This window comes from Saccopteryx bilineata, chromosome 2, assembly GCF_036850765.1.
Source record: "Saccopteryx bilineata isolate mSacBil1 chromosome 2, mSacBil1_pri_phased_curated, whole genome shotgun sequence".
In the NCBI taxonomy this organism is placed as follows: Eukaryota; Metazoa; Chordata; class Mammalia; order Chiroptera; family Emballonuridae; genus Saccopteryx; species Saccopteryx bilineata.
Genome location: NC_089491.1, coordinates 17,773,503 through 17,796,838, shown reverse-complemented (window position 1 = coordinate 17,796,838; position 23,336 = coordinate 17,773,503). Strand labels below are relative to the sequence as shown.

The window sequence follows — 23,336 nt, the reverse complement described above, 5'->3', positions numbered from 1 at the left end:
GGAAGGAAAGATTTTTTTACTATATGTATTAGAGCAGTGTTTTTCAACCAGTGTGCCGTGAGACATGGTCAGGTGTGCCGTGGGGAAATTAAACATGGGTCCTCAAACTACGGCCCACATGCCGGATACGGCCCACGGAGGCTATTTATCCAGCCCGCCGCCAGCCGCCTCCATCCAAACATAAACATTCCCCTCACAATCCCTCCAGCTATCAGCGACAGGAAGAGTGGAGGCACAGGGAACGCTCACTGACCAATCACCTTCTAGGATTCATCCCAATCACTAGCGATGAACCAATAGTAGGCCGCCTCTCATCCACACCCAGGAAGGTCCCCGCTCGGGCTGCCGCCCACTTGTCATTGTTTGGCCACAGCGAGAAGTTGAAGCTGCTACTCCTCCCCGATTTCTAATCCTGGTCAGGACTGGAGGTAAATGTTGCCACCACTAGATGAAACCTCAGCCTCAGCTGGTTATGTCTATCCTGATGGTGTATATAGATATTTGACCTTTTTCTTTTCAAAAGAGGCCCCCCCACAGAGGGTGATATACAATGCATCACAATGTTATCTAACTTTAAAGCTAAAGTTTACTGATCTTCCTTTGGACAGTATTTGGTTATCTGTTGCCAAGGAGTTCCCCATTCTGGCCAACAAAGCTATTTTGACATTGCTTCCGTTTTCGATCACATATGTATGTGAGCTGAGCTTCTCAAGCTTGACTGCGATAAAAACTAAAAACAAAGAGAGACTGAGAACTGTTGAGGAAGAGCTTCGTGTGTGTCTTTCCACCAATCCTGCCAGGATAACCCTTTTGTGTTCATCGAAACAAGCCCAGGTTTCACACTAAGTGAGTATAAATACATTTAGAAACTATATTATTAACTATATGTATAATATGTACTGTGTTAGAGTGTCATTTTGGTAGGTGGTGTGCTCCAGGATTTTGTAAAAGTAAAAAATGTGCCGCGGCTCAAAAAAGGTTGAAAATCACTGTATTAGAGGAAAACCTGACAACTAAGTGGGCAAAATTTAAATTTCAAATGAGTATCTTTGTGTGAAGGGGTTGGGCTAGATCAGCGATTTTCAACCAGTGGGGCCTCAAATTTTCAAAACATGCAGTACCTGACCATTTAGTCAGGGGCACTGACCTCTGTTCCCTTAGATTGTCAAATAAAACAATGACAAACAGCCAACACAACAAGAGCCATCCAGTGTGAATGAATAAAAATTATTCCTTTTTTTTGTTAGATCAGCAAAAAAATATTTTTTTTGGCGTGCTGCAGAAGTTTAGTAATTAGCTTACGTGTGCCATGAGATGACAAAGATTAAAAATTGCTGGGCTATATTGAAGTTTCCCAAAGTGTAGTATGAGAAAAATTTAGAAGGAACATAAAAATATAAATAAAAGTAAATATATATATATATATAACTTCAATAGTTACATTACTTTTACAGGCTATCTCCCACTTATAGCAATTTATTCTGGTGTTCTATTTGTGATAGTGATACAAAGATTCCTTTTAATAATAAACACAGCTAATCCCATTTACTATGTGACCCTGTGCAATTGGCTTGATCTCTCTGAATGGCCATGTCATCATCTGTAATATGCAGATACTAAGAATATCCATGACGCCTGACCTGTGGTGGCGCAGTGGATAAAGCGTCAACCTGGAAACACTGAGGTTGCTGGTTCAAAACCCTGGCTTGCCTGGTCAAGGCACATATGGGAGTTGATGCTTCTTGCTCCTCCCCCCGTCTCTCTCTCCTCCCCCCCTCTCTCTCCCTCCCTCTAAAATGAATAAATAAATAAAAAATTTAAAATAAAGAATATCCATGACAAGGAGGGTTTTTTTTTAATTGAAAAATGCAAACGTTATTATAGCCGCAGACTGTTACCTCCTAGCATCCCATGCAGCCGAGAGATGCAGCCCAGGAATCTGAGATGGGAGAACCACTAACAACGACGGAAGGAGTTTACGCTCCAGGCAAGGGGGAGATTAAGAAGAACAAGGGGTTTTAGGAGAATCAGTTCAGTCTAGAGAACAAGAATAAAATTCATCTCCCAGGCACACCATGGTTGATTAGTCACTGGTTAGGGCACTGCATTCAGAAGGAATCCAAGGTCTGATCATATGTGTTTTCCATCTCTTCACGCCTTCACTCAACATACATATACTGAGTGCCTACTATGTGATGGGCACCGCTCTGGGCACCCGGGATTCTGATACCAGACAAGACCGGAAGGTCTCTCCTCTCTTATGAACCATTCTACACAGTCCAGGCGTCCCCAGCTTCCTGAAGGAGTATGGCTCTCACAGCGCTCCCTTAGGCCAAGGAAGAACTATCATTTATTTGAGGTCACATTGCAAGTGAATGGCGGCAAGGGCACCAGAATCCAAGGCATCCGCATCCCAACCCAGCACCGTTTTGTATTTGGAGAGCCTGCTTGGTTGTTTGCAGCTGTCCTTTCTCAGGCGCCTGCCTTCCTGCCCGCTGTACCTTTGCGGGGAGGGGAGGACTCCGGTTCTGGCTGGAAGCAGGGAACCAGGTGAATGGGGCCATTTCCCTAGAGGCCCCTGCAGCTTCAGAGGTGGCTGAGAGAGGACAGGAGAATCAAGTGGAGAGAGAAACGGAGGGAGGGAGGGGTAGGCGGAATCCTGCTATTGGCAGACAGGTAATTGGTTACTTTGGGCAGTTAGCTCCTCCCTCCCCGGGGGAAGACAGAGCGAAAGTAATTGAAGCAGGTTGTCTAACAAATTAGTGTGAGACTGGGCCTGAAAAAAATGCGCGTTGCACCTGGGTTCAGAGCTGACGGTTTGATCCTCGAGTCCCCAGGAAGGCTGCAGAGAGGGAGGCAGACAGAGGAGGGGGCACCTTTATCCTGCTATGGCAGCTTTCACTCTCAGAAGCTCCCTGAGAAACCCTTTTCTCCTTCCTGGGCCCCTGCTGTGCCGAGGGGGCTGAGAGGAACCTCACAGAGTGCTTGGTTTAATCCCATCATGGAAGAAACAAGAGGGAGCCCAGAAAACTATAGCGACCTGACCACACCCAGCAGAACGGGGACCCAACCCCAGGACTCCTCACTCCCAGTCCAGGCCAGCAGGTCACCCTGCCCCCTGGGTTCCATGAGGTCTTCATTCACAGGGCTTCCTGCCCTAAACTCCCTCCCACTGCAAAGAAAGTGAGGAGGGAGCAGATCCTAAAAACCAGGGGACAGGCCTATTTCTTTCTGTTTATTTAACAAACAGCAAGGGGGCCTCTGCTGGGTGTCAGGCACCGCTCTATACACAAACTTTCTCTCTTGGACATCCTCATCACAATCTCCTACAACGAAACAGAACAACCCGATGAGGCGGACAGAACAACCCGATGAGGCGGGCAGGGGTCGTCAAACTTTTTATAAAAACTGCCCACTTTTGCAGTGCTGGTAGACCTGGTCCCTACCGCCCACTAGTGGGCGTTCCAGCTTTCCTGATGGGCCAATTGCTGCGCTGTTTGGTTGCACGGTAGGGACCAGGTTGACCAGCACTGCAAAAGTGGGCGGTTTTTATAAAAAGTTTGACGACCCCTGCAAGGGGATGTTCACAAACCATTCCCCCTATTACTGCCCATGTTTCATCCATTTGCCCGAGAAAAATCCACTCAGGACCTACTATCTGCTGTGTCCTGCAGATATAATTTGGAGAGCAAAAGGATGGACAAGACATATCCTCTACCTTCAAGGAGCTATCAGATAAAGGTTATTGTTTGTTTTGTTTTTTTAAATGAAATAGGAATCTATGGGTAAGGGTGTACCAGGGAGCTACTATGGTCAGGGAAGACTTCTCGAAGCACATGCTATTTGAGTTTTGTGAGCAAGGGAGAAAACAGAAGATGAACGTAGAGAACAAGACAAATCTTTCAGGATTTTCTCGATTCTGAAAATGAATTAGGATTTTATTCTTAGGAGCAATGATAAACAAAGTTTTAAACAAGAGAGTGTAGCGATCTGATTTGCTTTTTAGAAAAGATCGCTCTGCCGACTCACATACAACGAGTTTGGCAAACTTCTCCTGCAAGGGAACAGTTAGTAAATATTCTAAGCCTTGCGAAGCAGATAGGCAGTGTTGCTACTACTCAACTCTGCTGCCGTAGAAAGAAAGCAAAATGAAGAAAAGACATAACTGAACGTATAAGTGGGCATGTGTCCTCATTAATCGTTATTTATGGACACTGATATTGGAATTTCCTATCATTGTCACATATCATAAGACATTAGTTTTCTTTTGATTTTTTTCCCCCAACTATTAAAACAGGTAAACCAGCTTACGGGCCATACAAACACAGGCAGTGAGCTAGATTTGGCCCAGGTGCCGTATCTCGCATGGTATCAAGAAACAATGGGGACAGAGCGGCAGCAGTGAGCCCGGTCAGAAGAATGGCATCCAGTCCAGGTGAGAACGGTGATGGCTTGGACGGAGGACGTGGCAGTAGAAAACTAGGGGAAGCACACCATTTTGAGTGACACTGTAGAAGTGAAACCGACGGGGTGGGCAGACTGAAAGAATGAGAGAGGACGGGGAAAGAGAATGTTAGGGAGGGCGCCGTCCCATGAGTAACTGGGTGAGGGGTGGCGCGGGTCTCCTGAGATGGGGGAGGTGTGGGGAGCGCAAGGTCAGGGGACGAATCACACATCATCAGTGTGATCATCGACGGGAGAGAAGAAGCTGGAGCCCCCGTGGGTCGCCAGATAAAACACAGGCTGCCCTTGTCAAATCTGAACATCTGGTCACCAGAGAGTCACTCTGAGCATAACTGTCCCACATAGTGCACGGGGACATACTTATACTGTGCAAGTATTCACCGGCTGAAATCCAAGTTTCACTCAGCATCCTGTATTTTGTTTTTTGGGTGTTTGCTTTTATTAATGAAATATGGCAATCTTACCAGGGAGATATGAGCACTCAGGGAGAGAGAGAGAAAAACAAAAAGAAAGCTAAGCCTGGTAGGAAGAAGAGAAGGTTTCTCAGAGGAGGTGATAGCCAAGCGAAGGCTAGGCACTGGTGAGGTGAATCCGGGACCGGAACCTGTTACATCCGGCGAGAACAGCACTTCAGTTCTGGGCTTTTTTCTGGGGTCAGATGTGGGGATTGTGCCCGGGCCTGGAAGGGATTTACAAGTCCTCTGTGAGGCTACAGTGTAAAGGGCCAATGGGGTGTCAGGAAGCCAGGCTGAAGAGGGAGGTACACCTGGACTACCCCACCCAGGTCCTCCAGGGACCCACAAGGAGGCGGCACACCTGTTAAATTACAGGCTCCAGGTCTGAGAGCGAGAACCGGGGCTCTAAGGTGATTCTGAGCAGCGAACGCTGGGAGAAACCAGGCTATGTAATCCGGGAGCGTTCCCACCTCCGGATCCCAGGAGCCTGGGAAGCCGCTGCTGGCTCTGAAGTCTTGCAAACTAACCCGGGGACCGAGAGCAAAGGCAGCACAGAGCGAGAGTGCGGCCTGCCACGGGGACTCCTGAGGACGGGGCTCTGTGCGTCTGGAGGGAAGGGCAAGGAGGTCCAGAATGGTGGTCCAAAGACCAGCCCCGCTCAGAACAGGCAGTCGCTCAGCCGTCTGGCACCTGGCTCTCCCTCCTCGCGCGGCGGCCCCCCAGCTCCGTGCAACCAGACGTCTCCGGTGCCTTTCCCTGCCGCCCGCACCGGTCCCTCCTCCGCCCACAGCCTGCACTGAAATGATTCCCCCAAATGCAGCTATTACTGTGACTGGAAATCTCTTTACTGCTGATTCTGCTAATGGAAATGTTCCTTCTCTTTTCGGCTGCTTGCAAAGCCACTCATGGCTTCCCTGGGTGCCTGAGAGCAAGGCTTTGTCAGCCCGCCACCACCAGAAGGGAGCGGATTCTGCCCCGCCTGCCTCCCCCAACACCCACCTGCCTTAGACTCAGCCTCTAAGAGCTTGTCTGTCCAAGCTGTCCTCAGACAACCCCGGACTTCCCGCTTCCCCTGCTCCTGGAGGACCGGGGAGATCAATGGTCAATTTCATCCTGCTTTGCCTCTCTGGGGAAAGAGGGAGGGCAGGAGGGACCTAGCAAAGCCTGCTGCAGTGGAAAGAAGAGGGAAGGGAAAGAAAATTTGCATACATTATTTATTCATACTTCCATCTCCTTTCAAAAAAAAGAGGGGGGTCCCAGGTGGCTAGGAGGCACAGAGCCCAAACTGTGTGCCAGCCTCAGGGCTAGGTGCTTTGCACACAACTATCTCTGCAGGGATCGTGTGGCTTAGTGTAACTAAAAATTGAGTACAGTGCGGGGCACTGCCTAACATTTAGCTTATGGAGGGCACTCCAAAAATAATGATCACAGAAACCCAGAGTAGTGATTATGATGTTATTTTCACTGCACTGACCCCAGGAAACAGAGGCTCAGCGTGGTGGCATGCGGAAGTCTGCAGTTAGGAAAGTCGTGCATCAGGAATCGAACCCAGGACTTTTGATTGTCAGCACTGGCAGACGTCCCATCCCAAGCATCCTGGCTGGTGACAGTTGCTGTGAATTACCTGTGCGACCTTCAAAGGGTCCTTCTCTTAGTTAGGTCAACAGGGAGTTGGGCTGGATCTCAACCCCATTATTTTACTCCGTTCTGGTACTATAGGAGAAGTATACACTATTTATTTTGAGTTTTTAGAGCACTATAATATATATGCAAATATATATTATTATGTAACCCATATGCATCGCTGCTGTAATATAAGTCTCATTTTCAAGATGAGAGCATAAAAACTGTACCGTGCTGCTCAGAAGCACTGGGTGGACAAAACCCACTTTGGGGTGGAGCAGAGGAGTGACAGAAATGTACTAATCAGGGCTGTATCTCAGACAACAGACGCCTCGATAATTTCTAGAAAGAAAATGCAGAGCTTCCTCTGTAAGGACTAGAGCACAAGTCTGCTGGCATGACAATGTGCCTAGCTCCAGGTGGGAGGCCCGGAAGCATTGAGGGGAAATGGAAGGGGAGGAGGGAGGAAGGGGGGAGAAGGGAAGGAAGGAAGAGGGGAGGAGGGAGGAGAGGAAGGAGGAGAGGAGGGAGGAGGGAGAAGGGAGAAGGGGTGGAGGGAGGGAGGGAGGAGAAGGGAAGGAAGGAAGAACAGAGGAGGGAGGAGAGGAAGGAGGAGAGGAGGGAGGAGGCAGAAGGGAGAAGGGGAGGAGGGAAGAAGGGGGGAGAAGGGAAGGAAGGAAGAGCGGAGGAGGGAGGAGAGGAAGGAGGAGAGGAGGGAGGAGGGAGAAGGGAGAAGGGGAGGAGGGAAGAAGGGGGGAGAAGGGAAGGAAGGAAGAGCAGAGGAGGGAGGAGAGGAAGGAGGAGAGGAGGGAGGAGGGAGAAGGGAGAAGGGGAGGAGGGAAGAAGGGGGGAGAAGGGAAGGAAGGAAGAGCGGAGGAGGGAGGAGAGGAAGGAGGAGAGGAGGGAGGAGGGAGGAGGGAGAAGGGAGAAGGGGAGGAGGGAGGGAGGGAGGAGAAGGGAAGGAAGGAAGAACAGAGGAGGGAGGAGAGGAAGGAGGAGAGGAGGGAGGAGGGAGAAGGGAGAAGGGGAGGAGGGAAGAAGGGGGGAGAAGGGAAGGAAGGAAGAGCAGAGGAGGGAGGAGAGGAAGGAGGAGAGGAGGGAGGAGGGAGAAGGGAGAAGGGGAGGAGGGAAGAAGGGGGGAGAAGGGAAGGAAGGAAGAGCGGAGGAGGGAGGAGAGGAAGGAGGAGAGGAGGGAGGAGGGAGAAGGGGAGGAGGGAAGAAGGGGGAGAAGGGAAGGAAGGAAGAGCGGAGGAGGGAGGAGAGGAAGGAGGAGAGGAGGGAGGAGGGAGAAGGGAGAAAGGGAGGAGGGAGGGAGGGGTGAGGAAGGAAAGGAGGACAATCAAGAAGGCACGGAAGCCAGGAATTTGACTGTCAAGTAGCCCAGGGAAGATGAGTGGCATGTAGGAGAAAACGAGACAAGGCCTGGTACTCTCTCTCTACAAATGAGCGAGGAGCGACAGGGCCCGGGGAGATGCTGAGTCAGCTCCCGGCAGCACAGAAACAAGGTGTTCAGTCCCTCGGGCCTGTGAGGCTGTCACACCCGGAGTCCCTATATAAGAAACATCTCCAACTTCTTGGTAATGAGAAGAGGAAGAGATAAAAAGGAAAAGAGCTTGTCAAAGAGAAGAAAACTCAAGCACCGTCCTGGTTCTGCACACCATGGGAGGCAGAGAGGGACAGGGTTTGGAAACAGGCAGAGCTGACCTGCTTGGACCCAGCTCAACTGTGTAATAGCTGTGTGATTCGGGGCATGTTCCTTAACTCCTCTGAGCCTCAGCGCTCACCTGCAACACGGGACAAACCTAATCTGTCCTACAGCATTGCGGGAAGGATGAAATGAGATAACAGATGTACCAGCACAGCATCTGGGGCATAGTAAATATTCAATAAGTAGTTGCGGTTTTCACAGTCTAGCCCATGCCAGAATGATCAAGTCTGGGGCTACCAGCTCCCCTCACGCCTGGCGGCCTGGCTGCCCTTCCACAATGTGGGGGGAGACACGTTGGAATAAGAATAAAGTAGATTGGGAACTGGTGCCTCGCTCCACCACTGACTTGCTATGGTGACCTCGATTTCCCCATCTTTGTACAGAAGGGTTTTTGTTCAGATGTCTTCCCCTTAACCATTCCTGATATTTTATGATCCCGGAACCGTAGAGTGTATCATTCTCCTCCAGGATACTCAGCGCCTCTCTGTTGGCCACAACACAGAACGTTCTACCCCCTTCTCTGGCTTCCATAATTCTCAAGATAAGGTCTTTCCTCTCATCAAAGGGGCCCCATTACTCATCTGATAAGCATCCCAGAATAATAAGGAGGTGGGAAAGGTAGAGAAAATGGCTCCAGGATCCCAAGGGAGGGAAGCCTTCATGAGAGAGGAGGCATTCCAGCCCAGCCTCCACAGCTGAAAGGAACGACCACCCCTCTCTGGGCTGACTCAGTAGGGATGCTGGCCTAGTACCTGGCAGACCCAGGGTTCTAGTCATCTGGGATGCCCTGAGCACCTAGGGTGTGCCAGGCACACAGTGAGTCATCCATCGCAGCCCCTGAGATGAGTGGGGATGTCCTCTGGTTATGGAGCCACAGGTAAGACAGACAAGGAAACGCATGAGCCCTCCTCTCATTCCACTGAAAGCTCCCATGTCTCTCCTGAACAGACTCCGACAGGCCGCCCTGCTCCCAGCTTTGCCTCCCTACCGAGCAGCCCGAGCAATTCTTCTGAAACACAGGTCCGATATTGACACTCTTCTGCTTAAATCCCGGCCTGGCCCTCCATTTCACTCAGAATAAAAGCCCAAATCCTGACAGCAACCTGGGTGGCCCTCTGTGACTCCCCAGTCCTCTCCTGTCCGGTCCTGCCCAGCCCCTGCTCACGCTGTTCGGCAGCACGCACCGGCCTTCGTGCAGGCCCTGGAGCTCGCCCAGTGTGCTCCCGAGTCAGGGCTGTGCTGCAGCCGCTCTCTCTCTGGGATGCTCTTCTCCTAGATCCCTACTTGGCTGCCTCCTCCACCGCCTTCCAGCCTTGGTCCCAATCCTACACTCTCAATAAGCTCCTCCCCCTTTGCCCTACTTAATATTAAAGCCCCTCACTCGTTGCAAAAATTTCCCTGTTTTATTTGGTGCCCCTTTTCATAGCATTTATCGCCTCACACATGACAATTTTCTTCTCTATGATGATTATTGTTACTGTCCTCTGCCCACCACACACGTGCATGTGCACACTGCACACCCACACACAAACTCGAGCATGCACACATGTGCACACACACACTCCTGGATATGCACCCCTTGAATGCAGGAATCCGTGCGTTCTCTTCACAGATGGGTCCTAATCACCTGGAACAGGGCCTGGCACGTTGTCGGTGCCCAATCGTCCTCAAGGGAATAGCCTTGCTCTCGCCATCTATATATTGATAGTGGGTGCCGAGGCCCAGAATGTTCAGCTCCCGTGTGCAGAGGTCAGGCAAGACTTCAAAGACAGACTTTGAGTTCAGGCTTGACAGGTAAGAAGGAATTGTCCGGTGTTGGTGGTGCAGAGTTATGGCACGTGAAGGAAGGACCCTTCGGGCAGGACCGTCTGAGCAGAGGGTGATTAGGGACCGTGTACAACACGGAGCTTGGACTGCACACGGAGAGCGATGGGGAACCAGGGAGCTGCTTTAGAAGCCAAGAGACAGGATCATATTTGGACTTTTAATGAAATCACTCTGTCTGCAAGGACAGATGCTGGATTAGAGGATCGAGCTAAAGGCACAGACCAGTGAGCTGAGTGTGGACACCTTAGCAGAGAGAAGTGTTGAGGTCTGACCTGCCAGTGGCTGCGACAATGGTTAAAACCCTAACAGTTCATAACGTGCAACATCTTTGCCTGTTTCTGACTCGCAGACGAGCCGCTTGCATGTTTCTTGTGCACCGGTGAGGAAGCTACATATACTTCAGTCTTGAATAGGAGAGCCACCAGCCCCTCCCCCCAATCCAAAGGGAAATCTTCACGGGGGTGGTTATCCGAAAGAACTCCAGGCAACAGCAAAGAGCCAGTGAAAGGGCAGTGCTAGCGACAGGAACAGAGCAAGTCCTGACAAGCGCCTGCCTCCCTCTGGGGCAGGAGGGCTGCACGCTGGGCTGGGAAGAAAGACAGAAGCACCAGCTCTCGCGCTATAGTTAATCTTCTGTTGCCACTAGCTGGTCAGGGAGAGAACTTGGGGAAGGATCCGCTCTGTAAAGAAAGCATCCTGGTAATGCCGCTGCACCTCACGGTTCAAGCCGCCTCTCTCCTTGTTCTCTGGACAAGAGCGGGCTTCTTCTGCTCACCTCTACAGGTGGCTAGTGAAAGGAGGTGAATGGGGCTTCCTCCTCCCCCAGGAGAAAGCCCACCAGAGTCGGGTGCTCAGGAGGGACTGCAGCCCACCGGCTGGATACTTGGGAGAACAAATTCAATTTCCCTAAGGATATTTTGTCCTTTTGCGCTTTGCAGGGGGATGGGGGGGGCGTGTTATGATGTTTAACCGAGTCTCAGACACTGAGATGTGTATAAACCCAGAGCCATGTGTCGGCGGTCACGTGTTGTGACGCAAGAAGCATAGCCTGGGATTCAAGGCCCCTGGGTGGAAGTCTCAATGCCGGCCCTGAAGTAGCACTCCTCCCTGGCCTGGGCCCCAGTGTTACCGTATCATATCAAACGAGGAGTGCGCTCTGTGGTCTCCGAGAATCTGGGATACTCTCAGTCCCCTCAGTGTTGATGGCCGCGGTAAGAGTTTTCATGACTTCACCCAAAGAAGCCACTGTCGCTGTACCCCCTTCTCTCCCTCCAGCCCCCATGCTCACACCGTGCTATGACAGCCAAGGACCAGTTTACAGCAGAGCAAAGGGGAGAGAAGCCAAGTCAAATCTTCGGCCAGACCTGCTATACATGTAAATGTTAGAACGATCGTAATGGCCCGAGGGCCCAGTGCAGGGAAACCATCCAGCTCTGGGTCCCACCAAAGTCCGCAGAGCTGGGCTGTCTCAGCTGGTAAAACTGACCGCCCTGCCCCCAGAAACAGCATATCCGGCTGGCCTTGACCAAACTTGAGCCTGTCTAACACAGCTGAAACAAACCCCCCTCTCCCACCACACCAGGCCCCTCTCAGTACCAGAGCGCTTTCTGAGGGCCCACAGGACAGCTCTGTCTGCCCGGAGTCCTAACTACTGTTCATCAGAGCCGAGCTGGAAAACGCATGGGGACGGAGTTAGGGAAGTGAGTGGGAAGGGTGAAAGGCTCACACCTGAGACCACTGAACACTCCTCTGCCCATTCCCAGGACCCCTATTTACTGTGTCCCAGAAGCCTAGAACATCAGAACAGGGCACCACCGTGACCTCTCAGTGCTACCCAAACACTTCACTTAATAATAAGGGACCTGGTGCCAAAATAAGTCAATAACATACTTTAAACAAACCAACCCACCTGGGCTTTGTTTGAAAACATCAGATTCTGCCCTTTATTCACCCAAGAATATCCCTCTCTCTCTCTCTCTCTCTCTTTCTTTCTCTCTCTCTCTCTCTCTCTCTCTCTCACACACACACAGCATCAACACTGGCATTGATTTTAATGAATATTCTGTGGTCAGAAATCTCTTTAAAAAAAACAAAACAAAAAAACCTAGCTAACTACTATTTGTATCTGTTCTTCCTCTCTCTTCTGAGGGGCCTCAACCTGCAGCATCCAACCAGAAACCACAAAGGCCAGAGAGCCTCAGCATCTCCCAGGGCCTCATCCTCTGTCCAAACAAATGCCTGCTGGAGGGTTCCTCCTCCATGGACCGGCACTAGGAGTCAGAGCGCTGGGGTGCTGGACAGCTCCCTGGGGCACATTCTCCTGCGGGCTGAACTCCATCCCCTGAGCTTCTGTGCCTTCTGACTCTTTCTTAGAACCCAGCCCCAAAAAACACATTCCTCATTCTGTGTTGACGTTAGAAAGATGCTCAACCAGCCTTTTGTGGACTGTTCTTAAGCTATACTCCCTGCTTCTAACACCCCTTCTGCCCCGTTCCTGGTCCCTCACTCCTTCCGCAGGCTCTTCCCCTTTGGTATTCATTTTAAGCAATCTTTGTAGACCTGACCGATTTGGCATTTCAGACTGTGTCCTTCTCTTCCAGGCAGGCCAATCGGCTTCCTGCAAAGAGCATTCTTTTGGGACAAGGCCTCAGGACGCTGCCCTAGCTACTGGTGGAGGTGCATTTAAATACATACTACCGGATGGCGTTTCCTTCTTCATGTGCCCTTCCCCAAATGCAGGGTACACGCCTCACGATTGTGATTGATTCATATGACAGGGAAATTAGAAACAACGAAGGGTTATTTCATTTCATTTTATTTTATTTTTTCTCCACTTTCATTGAATCGAGGCTGGTGGCAAACAGGCCATCCTGGCCACTATCAAGCGCAGGAAGAAGGATGTCACTTCCCGACCTGCAGACATGAAAGCTAACTACACAAAGCCAACTGCAGGGCTGCCTGGGGGCAGATGAGGACTGAGTGATGCGCAGATTCGCCTCAGAAACCCTGCACTGCCGGCTGCTCCTGTTCAAGTTCTTCCTTTTCAATCAGTCCTTCCCAACACCCCCGTGCTACCTGCAAAGGCAAGGAGCCAGTGAAAAGCCAGGGGACCTAGTCAGAGTGACAGAGTAGGCAGGGCACCACAAGTTCATGGAATCTTTACACCCCAGGATTATTTTAGGGCTCATCTACCCACTCATGTTACAGCACAGAGAACTGAAGCGCTGGGGAATGAATGACTTATTCAAGGTCACGGCGGGCCAGAGCTGAGATACCAGATCCTAACCGGCATTATGTTCAAAAGCTCTCTTGGAGCACTGAACCTCTCCAGCGTCTCCTGCAAGGCCTCGCCCAGGATTTTTTCTGTCTAGAAAGTGTCCCCCCCCTTCTCCTAGTCTACAGAGATGACTTCCCACCCTGATGTCACTGGTGTTAGCTCCATCACTCATTGGCACCATTAAATACAATAACCTCTGACTTCCCATGAGTCAGAGAACTTTGAGCTGGCAGGGTCACTGGAGGTCATTTAATTCATGCCTCGCCTTCAAACTCTCAGATTTCAGCTCATTCGTGTAGCTGCAGTTCCTTTAGAGAAACGCTGTCATATCGCTGATTGTTCAAGTCTCTCCAGAACCCTGCATACGCGTCTACTCAGCACCTCGATGCCTATTTGGCTCAGCATGCCTATTTAGTGATGACCAAGAATACAGGTGCATGGTAGACTAAGATTCCAGCTCCAGGTGTGCCATTTACTCACTGTCTGACCTTGGGTTAGGTACTTGACCTCTCTAGTAATGCTTCCTAACCTGTAAAGCAGCAATAACAGCAGTGCCCATGCTTTAATTTTATGTGAGTAAACAATAACAGGCAAGAGTAAAGCTCTAAGCCCCACACTGCTATTCCTTGACCACTTCCAGGGACATTCACTTTGTCAACACCACTGACGTCTGATTAAATTCTAAAGAGGCCCAACACAGACACTTGGGGTATCGTTCACCTCGGAGGGAAACTTACATGTACATAAAGCAGGCTGGAACATGACCAAAAAAGTAAACATGAAAAGGCAGAGAGACCTGAAGAAAAGTCATTTAAGTCCAAGCATGACCAATAACATAGCCAATAACTCAAACATCAGAGGCACAATGGAAGGAGGGAGGGCCAGGTGTGTAGGTGACTTTGTTGCAAGATGATGGTAGGCAGTGTGGGAAAAATTACCTTGAGTTCGCTCAGTTGGACTTGAGTAAAATGGGAAGTCCACCTTTTACTTGTTCAATCACCCGCTTTAAAGCCAGGAACATTTGACACCACCCACAACTCTAAGCACAATCAGAGGGCTTTGGCAGTCACCACCACCCCCTAGTGGTGGCTTCACATACCCCGCAATTGGCAGGATTTGGTATTTCCTGACTGCATGCCCAGAAGTGGCATGTACCATCTCACAAGACCTTGAACTGGTGAGTGAGTAGTGAAAGACATGCCCAAACTGACAGACACAAATACTCAGCTTTTAAACAAAGGGTATTTAAAAGGTCCTGGGATGGGATGGGGCTGCCGCAGGACCCTGGGAAAGATATGGTCATAAACGGCTCATAGTAACCCCCCCACCCAAACAAGCAACAGCCCTCGTTTCCAGCCAGCCTGGCCCACCCGGAGCTCACTGTGCACTCCGTGTTTACACGCAAACAGTGGAAGACCAACACAAATAAAAAGCCCACGTCTCCCTACACAGCTCCTGCTGTACTTGGCCATCTGGTGACTACCTCGCTAGCCAAATCCCCGGAGGAGGGAGTGCCTTAAGCTGCCAGTCCAGGGCACTGAGGGGAGGGGGAAGAGGAGGAGGAGGAGGAGGAGGAGGAGGAGGAGGAGGAGACCCAAATCTCTACACGCATCCGAAAGGGCTCAGAACTGACAAGGAGGACAGCACCCTGCCACTCCATAGCAGTCCCAGCCTCCAGGCTCAGCCACCGGCAATCAGAGGAAGCAGAAGCTGCAAACCGAAGGCACCAGGAGACCCTGGAGCTGACTCACGGGTCCTGGGAGAATGGGGGGGGATCGGAACTTCCAGCTCCTCACCTTGCCCCATACTCCCCAATACCCATTTCCTCTTGAAAGCTAAAGTTTAAAAACGAAGAGATTGCCAACTCCAGGAATTCTAGGGCAACTCCTATAACTGGCTGGACCTGGTCCTCCACATCCTTGGGGAATTGGAATGTTCTTGGGTCCCCCACTTTCAAGTAGCGCCATATCCAAGAATGTCCCCTTTCCCTCCTCATTTGACCAGTCATTTAGGGAGACCTGCACTTCTGACCTGTCAGGGCATCGGCTGTGGAGAGATGGTGAGGGTGATAGAATACACTTAAGACTGGAAGTGGTGAGAAAGGGACAGCCTCCTTGTCCCCTTGGGGGAAGCAGGAGGCATCAGCCCTGAGCCCAAGGTTAGCTCTCTGCCCTGAGGTACCCCATCCCCACCTTCGTCCCCTTCCTTAGAAACTGGCAGCCCCAAAGGCGCACTTATGTGTATGCCTGAATGTGTGCCTGTGTGCCTGTGTGTGTGTGTGTATGTGTGTGTGTGTGTGTCACACGACAGAGGCGACACCAAGGGAAGTCCCCTGGGAACCTGCGAGGCGCGCTCTCCCCGCCTTGCGGTGCAGAAATCTCAGCATGCTAGGGTTACAGCCAGCCAGGGAGAGCCCAAGCGCCAGAAACTTCAGTCTCCAGCTCAGAGCACGGGAGGGCCTGGCACTCGCTCAGATCTCCAGAGGCAGCCAGCATGAAAAGAAAGGGGCAGAGGATCACAAAAAATTTTTAAAAAAAAATTTTTTTTTAATACTATGGCTCCCAGGAGAAAGGAGTCTAGTCCATTGATTTACTCTTACTCTTTGGGGCTTCTCGGGCAAGCAAAGAGTTAAGGTAATAGGTTCAAGCCGAGATTCGGAAGGCCCTGAGCGCGAAGGCCCACCAGCCGCGCGATGCCTGGGCTGAGCCGGATCCAGCAAAGCCAGGCTCCGGGGAAGACGAGCTCGGGAGTCTCCGGGAGAGCCCCCGCGCCTCGCAGGCGCTGCTGTTGACCAGACTCCGACAACCAATCGCGCCCCGCGCCCCCAAGAGGGGAGGGGTGAGCGAGCGACCAGCGAGCGCGGGAGAGCTAAGGGGGAACAGCATTTTTGTAAACTCTTTCCAAGATAATTAAGCTATCAATTACCCGGGTGGGAAATCAGCCGCGCTTCCCACAGCTCCTCCGAAGGGCCGGCTCCTCTGGGATTCGCGCTGGGAACCAGCAGGCAGCAAGCTGCTGGCGAACTTTCTGATTAACTTTTCCGTGTGAGCCCCCTCCCCAGCCCTACCCCCACCTCATCCCCTCTCTTTCCATTTTCTTGCTTTTAAGTTATTATTATTAGCCCAGTGGCGGAGTTAGGGTGGGTGGGGGTTAGAAAAAATAACGTGCCAGCAAGGGTTGGGGGCGAATCCGCCAGTCTGAAAGTGGAGACCTCGGGCTCAGAATCTCAGTCCTCAGACACCACTTAATCCTCCCCTGCCGCGCTTCACAGACGGCCAAGTCTGAGGCCCGGAGGGAGGAAGCGACTGGACCAAGGTCACCCAACCCCTGTGGGAACTCAGTTTATGAGAATGGAGTGATTTTACACGCTGCTTCTCTGCTCCGATTCTCGAGGAAATCTATCCCGAGGAGCACAGTCAACAACTCGGACGCGAGGACGAAGGGGCGGTAACCGCAGGCGGCAGTGCCCATTGCCCATAGGAGCAGTGGGCAGCTAGACCCGCACCTGGCGTCGGAGTGGGGCACTTCTCTGGCCCCAGGCTGGGGCATATTCAGCGACGTGGGGTCCTGGGGACGGACCGCGACAGAGCTCCACGTCTGGGATGAGAGAAGGAGGCACCGGTCCCCGCGGCAGAAGGTCTGGCACGCCCCCCGAGCTCCCGCCACGCACTCACTCTCTGGGACCTCCTGCCTCATAACCCTTTCCAACCACCTGTGCGCCCTCCGGGCCCTTCAGCTGCCCTCTCCCAACCCCGCCGCCGGCAGCCCGGGCCGGGGATCCCCAAGGCGCCCCCACCCGTCCGGTTTCACTTGGGGCTCACGGGTCCTCGGGATGCCGCGTGTGCCGGCGCCCAGCCTTACCCAGAGTGAAGAAGGGCAGCTCGGTGTTGTCCAGGTCGTCCTGCACCGCGATGCGCCCCGGCAGCTCGTTGCGCACAAAGAGCAGGAGGCGCGACTCGGCGGTGGCGCCCGCGGAACTGGCGGAGCCCGGGGACGCGGCGGGGGCGGCAGCGGCGGCTCCGGCCCCGGCCCCGGCTGCAGCGCCAGTCCCAGTCCCGGCCCCGGCCCCGGCGCGGGCGCCGCTCCAGACGATGTCGCTCTCCCGCAGGGCGGGCAGCGTGGACACCGTGACCGTCTTGAGCCGGCAGGGGCTGTCGGGCTCCCGCGAGGCGGCGGCGGTGGCGCCGGCCAGCAGCGGCGGCGGCGGCAGCAGGAGCAGGAACAGCAGCAGCGGCGGCGGCGGCGGCGGCGCCGGGTGGAAGCCGAGCCTCAGCCGCCCCCAGAGCCCCGCGCCGGGGCCGGGGCTGCTCCGGGCGCCGGCGGCGGCCATGGCGGGAGGGGCTGCGGTGCTGCGAGTCGCGGCCGCGGCGGCGGAGGAGGAGGAACCAGCGGCGGCGGCGGCGAACGCCGAAGCGAACCAGGACGCCGGAGCACAGGAGCCGTGGGAGCCGCTCGCCAGCAGCCCCAGCGCCCGGCTCCGCCTCCCGCTCGGCCCGGCCCGCCCCCCCGCCCGCCTCCCCGGGCCCGGCGCCCGGCCCTCCGCCGGCTCCCTCGGCACACCCCGAGCGTCTCGGAGGCTCCGCCCGGCCTCGTGCAAATCCCAGGCGCCCCCTCCCCTTTCCCAGGATCCCCCAACGCCGCTCTCACAGTGTCCTTTAGCCACGCCACCCCTTGTCAAGTCGCTAAGACTTAGGGACCCGCTCACGCCTCCCCCAAAGCCTTCTGGCTCAACCCAGCTTGCCCACCGTCACCCCGCCCTGGCTCAACCCCGAGGCAGCACCTGGGGGCGCGCCATAGTCCAGCGCGGCTCCAGGCCCCGCCTTTATTGAGGGAGAGGGCGCCGCTGGATGGCCGAGACTTAACTTTGTCTACCCTCAAGCCCAATAGCAAGTCCTGTGCCCTTTTCTGGTTCTAAAATATTAATAATTCCTCGTGGCCTCAGAGCCCCCTCCCTACCCACTTGCCAACAACTCAGGTAATCATTCTCCCGCCACCAAGACCCCATCTCTCCCTTCCATGCAGGCCTCCGCCGGGTTGCACTAACTTCTAATGGGCAGAAAGGTGTCCAGTTGCACCCTCTAGCCCCCACCCTCCCGCAGTGCCTTGGCCGGGAGGCTCTGGCCCCCAGCTGCTGCCCTACAATCCAGCCCACTCAACGCGCTTTTATTTTGGATCGCTACTCCTAGCTTGGAGCTGCTCTACTTGGCTGCTTCTGTTCTCTGTGTGAAATTCCTGAAAAGGGTGAGAGAGAGAGAGAGAGACCTAGTACTCTGCCTGCCGCTCCCACAAGCTTCTGCATCCTCTGTCCCATTCCCAGAGGAAGAATCTGCTCACCAATTCTTCACCCTTGGTCCTTCCTCCCCCAGTGTCAAGTTGAACTGTAAACCCGGGTCCTGAACGCATGGCAGCCTTTGGCCTTCAGCCTACTGACTGCCTCTGACTCACATACCTTGGAGCCTCCAGGGAGCCATCACCTCTGCAGGGCTCTGGGGCTCCAGCAGCCCGCCTTCTCCACTCCCCACCCCCTCCCTTTTCTTCATCTTGCCTCTCTCTGTTCTCTTTCATCTCTCCATTCATTTCCTTCTTCCTCATCTTGACTTTAATCTTATAAATGCTTTCCCTCAACAATTTGTGAGCCACTTCCCATCTCTCCCTGCCCACCTGAACCTTTTGTGTGGTCTCTGTGTTTACTACCTTCCTCTGCCTCTTTTCTGCTTCCTGTCTTCGACCCTTCTAGGAATTGCCTTTTTCCCCTCTCTCATCTCATTTTAGCTACTTTCCTATGACTTTGGATAAAAGCAGAGGACTGAAAAGGAGGAAACATGAAAACCTATTTTGTGACCTTGAACTTAAGATCTATTAATCGTTCTCCAAGAGTTAAAATGCATGTATGCTAGCTTTTGAACGTAATCATAATTCAAGGAGATGGATATTATGACTCCCATTTTCCAGATGAGAAAACTGAGACCAGGGGTCACAGAGGTGAAGGGATTTCCCAAGGTCACATAGCTACTGATCAGAAGTGCTACAATTTGAACTCCAGGATCCAAAATCTTGACTGTTTCCATTAAACACACTGTCCTCAGTGACCTTGGAAAGCCCACCTGTCAAAGATGTGAAAGGTACATCTGCATGAGCACAGCTGGGTCTGTTTCAGCTCTGAGGTTTGCAAGGTATGCTTTTTCTGTCTCAGTTTACTAATCTGTGAATTTGGGTGGGGAAGGGGGGAGTGAGATCTGGCCTTTCAAGTACTCTGATTCTAAATCATCTGCCCTCTCTCTGATGCCTGCTTCAGTTCATTTACTCCTCCAAAATATGTCACCCTGCCTCCCTCAGTCTCTCCTTTGTACCCGTACAATCCACCACTATCCTCTGCAATGGGGCTTTCTGATTCTCTATGCCCCTTTCTTCAAATATGCTGACATAGTCCATTTATAGAAGTGCACACCAGGAAAAAAGGGTTCCCTTATGTAAGGCAGAGTCTGTGCAAGTCCTTCATGGACCTCTGGTACAAAGGCCTGTCAAATGTGACCAACACTTTCATTCATTCATTCATAACCAAATATCCAGGACTCCTACCACGCACTCCATGGGGATGCAGAGATGGATAAACACAGCTCCTGCCCTTGGGGAACTTATAATGATGTGGTGTGGGGAGGGTTGTAGGGAAGAAACAAGCACAAAAATACCTGCAATACTAGGCAGGCAGACATGTATTTCTTTTATGAGGTGCTTTGAAACTTATGCTTGGAGAAATCAAAGAAAACTTCCCAGGGGAGGTGGCCTTGGAGTTGCACCATGAAGGATTAGTAGCAGAGGGTGGACATTCTTGGCTAAAGCTGGCATTTGGGATTCTTTGCAACTGTTCAGCCTCTGACTGAATCCGTTTCCTACATCAGAGGGTGCTGCACTGTCTGAGGCACAGTCCACCTCCCATGAAGAAGCTGAAATTTCCAGACACTTTCTCAGCCTCCACTGCAGCTAGGCCTTGGGCACATGACTCAACACTCACCAATCAGATTCACCAGTCCAGAGGCTGGAAGGAAGCTGAAAGGCAGAAGCCACGTGGGGACCAAAGTGGCAACTGTTGGGGCAGTTACATTCAGGTTTCATTGTTAGTGAGCATGGTTCTAACAGTACAGCTCAGACCCCAGTGTCACTGGGGTCAAGAGTATGAATTGCTGTATTTATGCCTGGCTGCAGCTGCAACCATAGTACAATAAGTCCCTGAGTTACAAACATCCGACTTAAGTACAACCTGTACTTACAAACAGAGCATCCTTAGAGCTATTGGTAATCCACTGCAGTTGGACATCAATGAACATGATAGCATAGAGTTAGTTTCTCAACTACTACGGCAAAGAACTAACCAATGAAGACTTTATGGGATTAGAGTGGCTGATGATAGCACTTAGGGAAGAAAGCAAGGACCTTAGATACTCCAGAACCAAACAAGCTTTCTACAAAAGAGTTAGCTGATGCTTTTCATCTCACTGAAGCAGGATTGGCAAAGCGAAAGGAGCAAGATCCTGATGCAGAGAGGTTCACCAACATTTACCATCCCGTTACCGAAGGCCTGACATGCCACAGGGCCAGTTATGACGAGACAAAGAAAAGCTCTGTACAAACCTCCCTTGGTGCCAACTTCAAGAAACTGAGTCCAGCAGCAGAATCAAACCCTGACTCTCTAACTCCAGATCCATCCTATCCAACAAGTCCATCATCTGCTGCGTCACCCAAGACTGCTTAAAGTTGTATTTGAGAATGTTGGAGTATTTTCATGTACAGAAAGGTTAAAATAAACATTGTTTTGCCTGACCTGTGGTGGCGCAGTGGAAAAAGTGTCGACCTGGAAATGCTGAGGTCGCCGGTTCGAAACCCTGGGCTTGCCTGGTCAAGGCACATATGGGAGTTGATGCTTCCAGCTCCTCCCCCCTTCTCTCTCTCTCTCTCTCTCCCTCTCTGTCTCTCTCTCTCCCTCTCTCTCCTCTCTAAAAATTAATAAATAAAAATAAAAAAAATACCATTAAAAAAAAACATTGTGTTAAGACAACATCCAGTTTTGCATTTAATTGGTAAATGTACCTGTTCCAGTTTACACAGAACAACAACTTAAGAGCAAACCTACAGGACCTATCTTGTGTGTAAGCCAGGGACTGCCCGAATCTCCAGCAGCCAGTTCTGTGCTGTGGTTTGGAATGGTGCTGCTGACACCATAGACTCTGAGCCCAGAACCCCTGCCACCCTGGAGAGTCTAAGTAATCTGATATCACTCTACTGAATTCTGTGTCTGCTTAAGTGATCCAGAATTGGTATCCACTGCTTGCAAATAAGACACCTGCCTGAGAACACAGAATGTGGAACAAATGGAGGGCAGAGAGGGCAAAGCATATGAAAGGAAGTGAAGAGAGTCCAGTGAGGGGGAGAGGGATTGATCTAAGACAAGGCAGCGAAGTCAGGCAAGAAAGTCGCTGTTCATTTTGAGGAGGACGGACTGTAGTGTCGAATAGGGAATGACCACAGGAGAGGAATTCAGATTTCTGAAGGCATATTTTGCTACTTCAAAACTTTATACAGTATGTCAGTGAATGATGATCATGCCTGCCTTCTGGTGGCAGTGAGGTTTCAGAAGTAATTATGCAAAGGACTTAACATAGTAAGTGCTCAATAATTTATAACGGCTGCTGAGATGCACAGTCCCAGCAACATCTGGAGGAAGAAACCTTGTTATCCCCATTTGATAGCTGTGGAGCTCAAGGTTGGAGGAAGCTGAGAAAGTTGACTTTGATCATGTAGTTACCAAGTGCTGGGACACAAGTCTGTCTGATTCCTGAATCCTGGCTCTGTCTGCCCCAGCATGCTACCCGCTGCACCGCCCCTCCCCCACCTGTTCCCAGTACACGGGGACTTCCCTGTTCTTACGCTGATGTCTTGTCCTGTGGCCAGTGGCACCGCTCTTATTGCCCTCAGCTTCTCTCTCTCCTCTTTCCTCTTCACTCAGTCCCATTTCATGACTGATATAATTAGTTACATTTCATGACTGATGTAATTTATTCCCCTCTAGAGCCTCCTTGGACCCCCATCTCTGACTCCACTGATCTGAAATTCTTTTTTATTCTTTCTAACTTTTTCCTAGTTCTCCCAGCAAATGCTTTCTTTTGCTGTATCTTTCATATTTCATATTTCTCTTTCTAGGGAGTTTTACAACATTTCCCTCCTTCCTTCATACTCTATTCTGTCTTGTTTTGTTTTGTTTTCTTTAAGTCCTTCTATGCATACCACCTGCCTGAGCAGCCTTGTGTATTTGGGAAACCAGGGATTAGGCTTGGGTTTAGATATGATTTTTGCTGCTTATCTACTGGTTCAAGTTACTTAGTAATGTCCCCACCAGACCTTTCATTTTGTTCACTTGTGAAATGGGGAAAGTAGTACCTGCTTTTCAAGATCATTACAGGAATTAAAATGAGATTACATATATGAACATAGCCCATAATAGGTTCTCATCAATGTTATAAGTAAATCCAAACATGTTATGGCATCTCACTCCCTATTGTCCAATCCATCCCCATGTAACAAGTTCCTCAGCTCAATTCCTCTGTTCCAGCCATTGGTACCACTTTTCTGTCCCCGAATGGAGAAGCCCTTGCTGCCCTGGTGTTTTCAAACTGGCTCTTCCTTCTGCCTGGACAGAGCACCCTCCGGATATCGCCTTGTTACCCGTTATCTACCTACACGTCTTAGCAGATGAAGCATCTCCCTACGATGGCGAACCACCCAGTCTAAACTAGCCCCTCTCTGTCTGCCCTGCTTTGCCTTTTCATATCTCCTTATTTTTTTTTAAATTGCACCCACTACATATTTTAATACTTTACGGTGAGTAGTGCATTATTATCTTGATGCGTCTTCCCCACGAGGCTGGGAAACTCCAAGAGATCAAACAACACCTGTGTCTTGGTCCCCACTACGTTCATACAAACTGGCA

General features: G+C 51.5%; 1 protein-coding gene and 1 pseudogene across 4 annotated transcripts in view; one reads left to right on the top strand and one right to left on the bottom strand.

The window, feature by feature from the left end:
• Nucleotides 1–17,758, bottom strand: part of ASTN2 (astrotactin 2) — an 886,721-nt gene extending 868,963 nt beyond the window's left edge. For all 4 annotated transcript variants that reach the window (XM_066256387.1, XM_066256389.1, XM_066256388.1 and 1 more), the window contains exon 1: nucleotides 17,216–17,758. In XM_066256387.1, coding sequence (XP_066112484.1) covers nucleotides 17,216–17,684 — 469 coding nt within the window. In that variant the 5' untranslated portion in view covers nucleotides 17,685–17,758. The remainder of the gene's footprint in view (nucleotides 1–17,215) is intronic.
• LOC136322170 (uncharacterized) overlaps nucleotides 17,683–23,336 on the top strand; it is a 129,136-nt pseudogene continuing 123,482 nt past the window's right edge.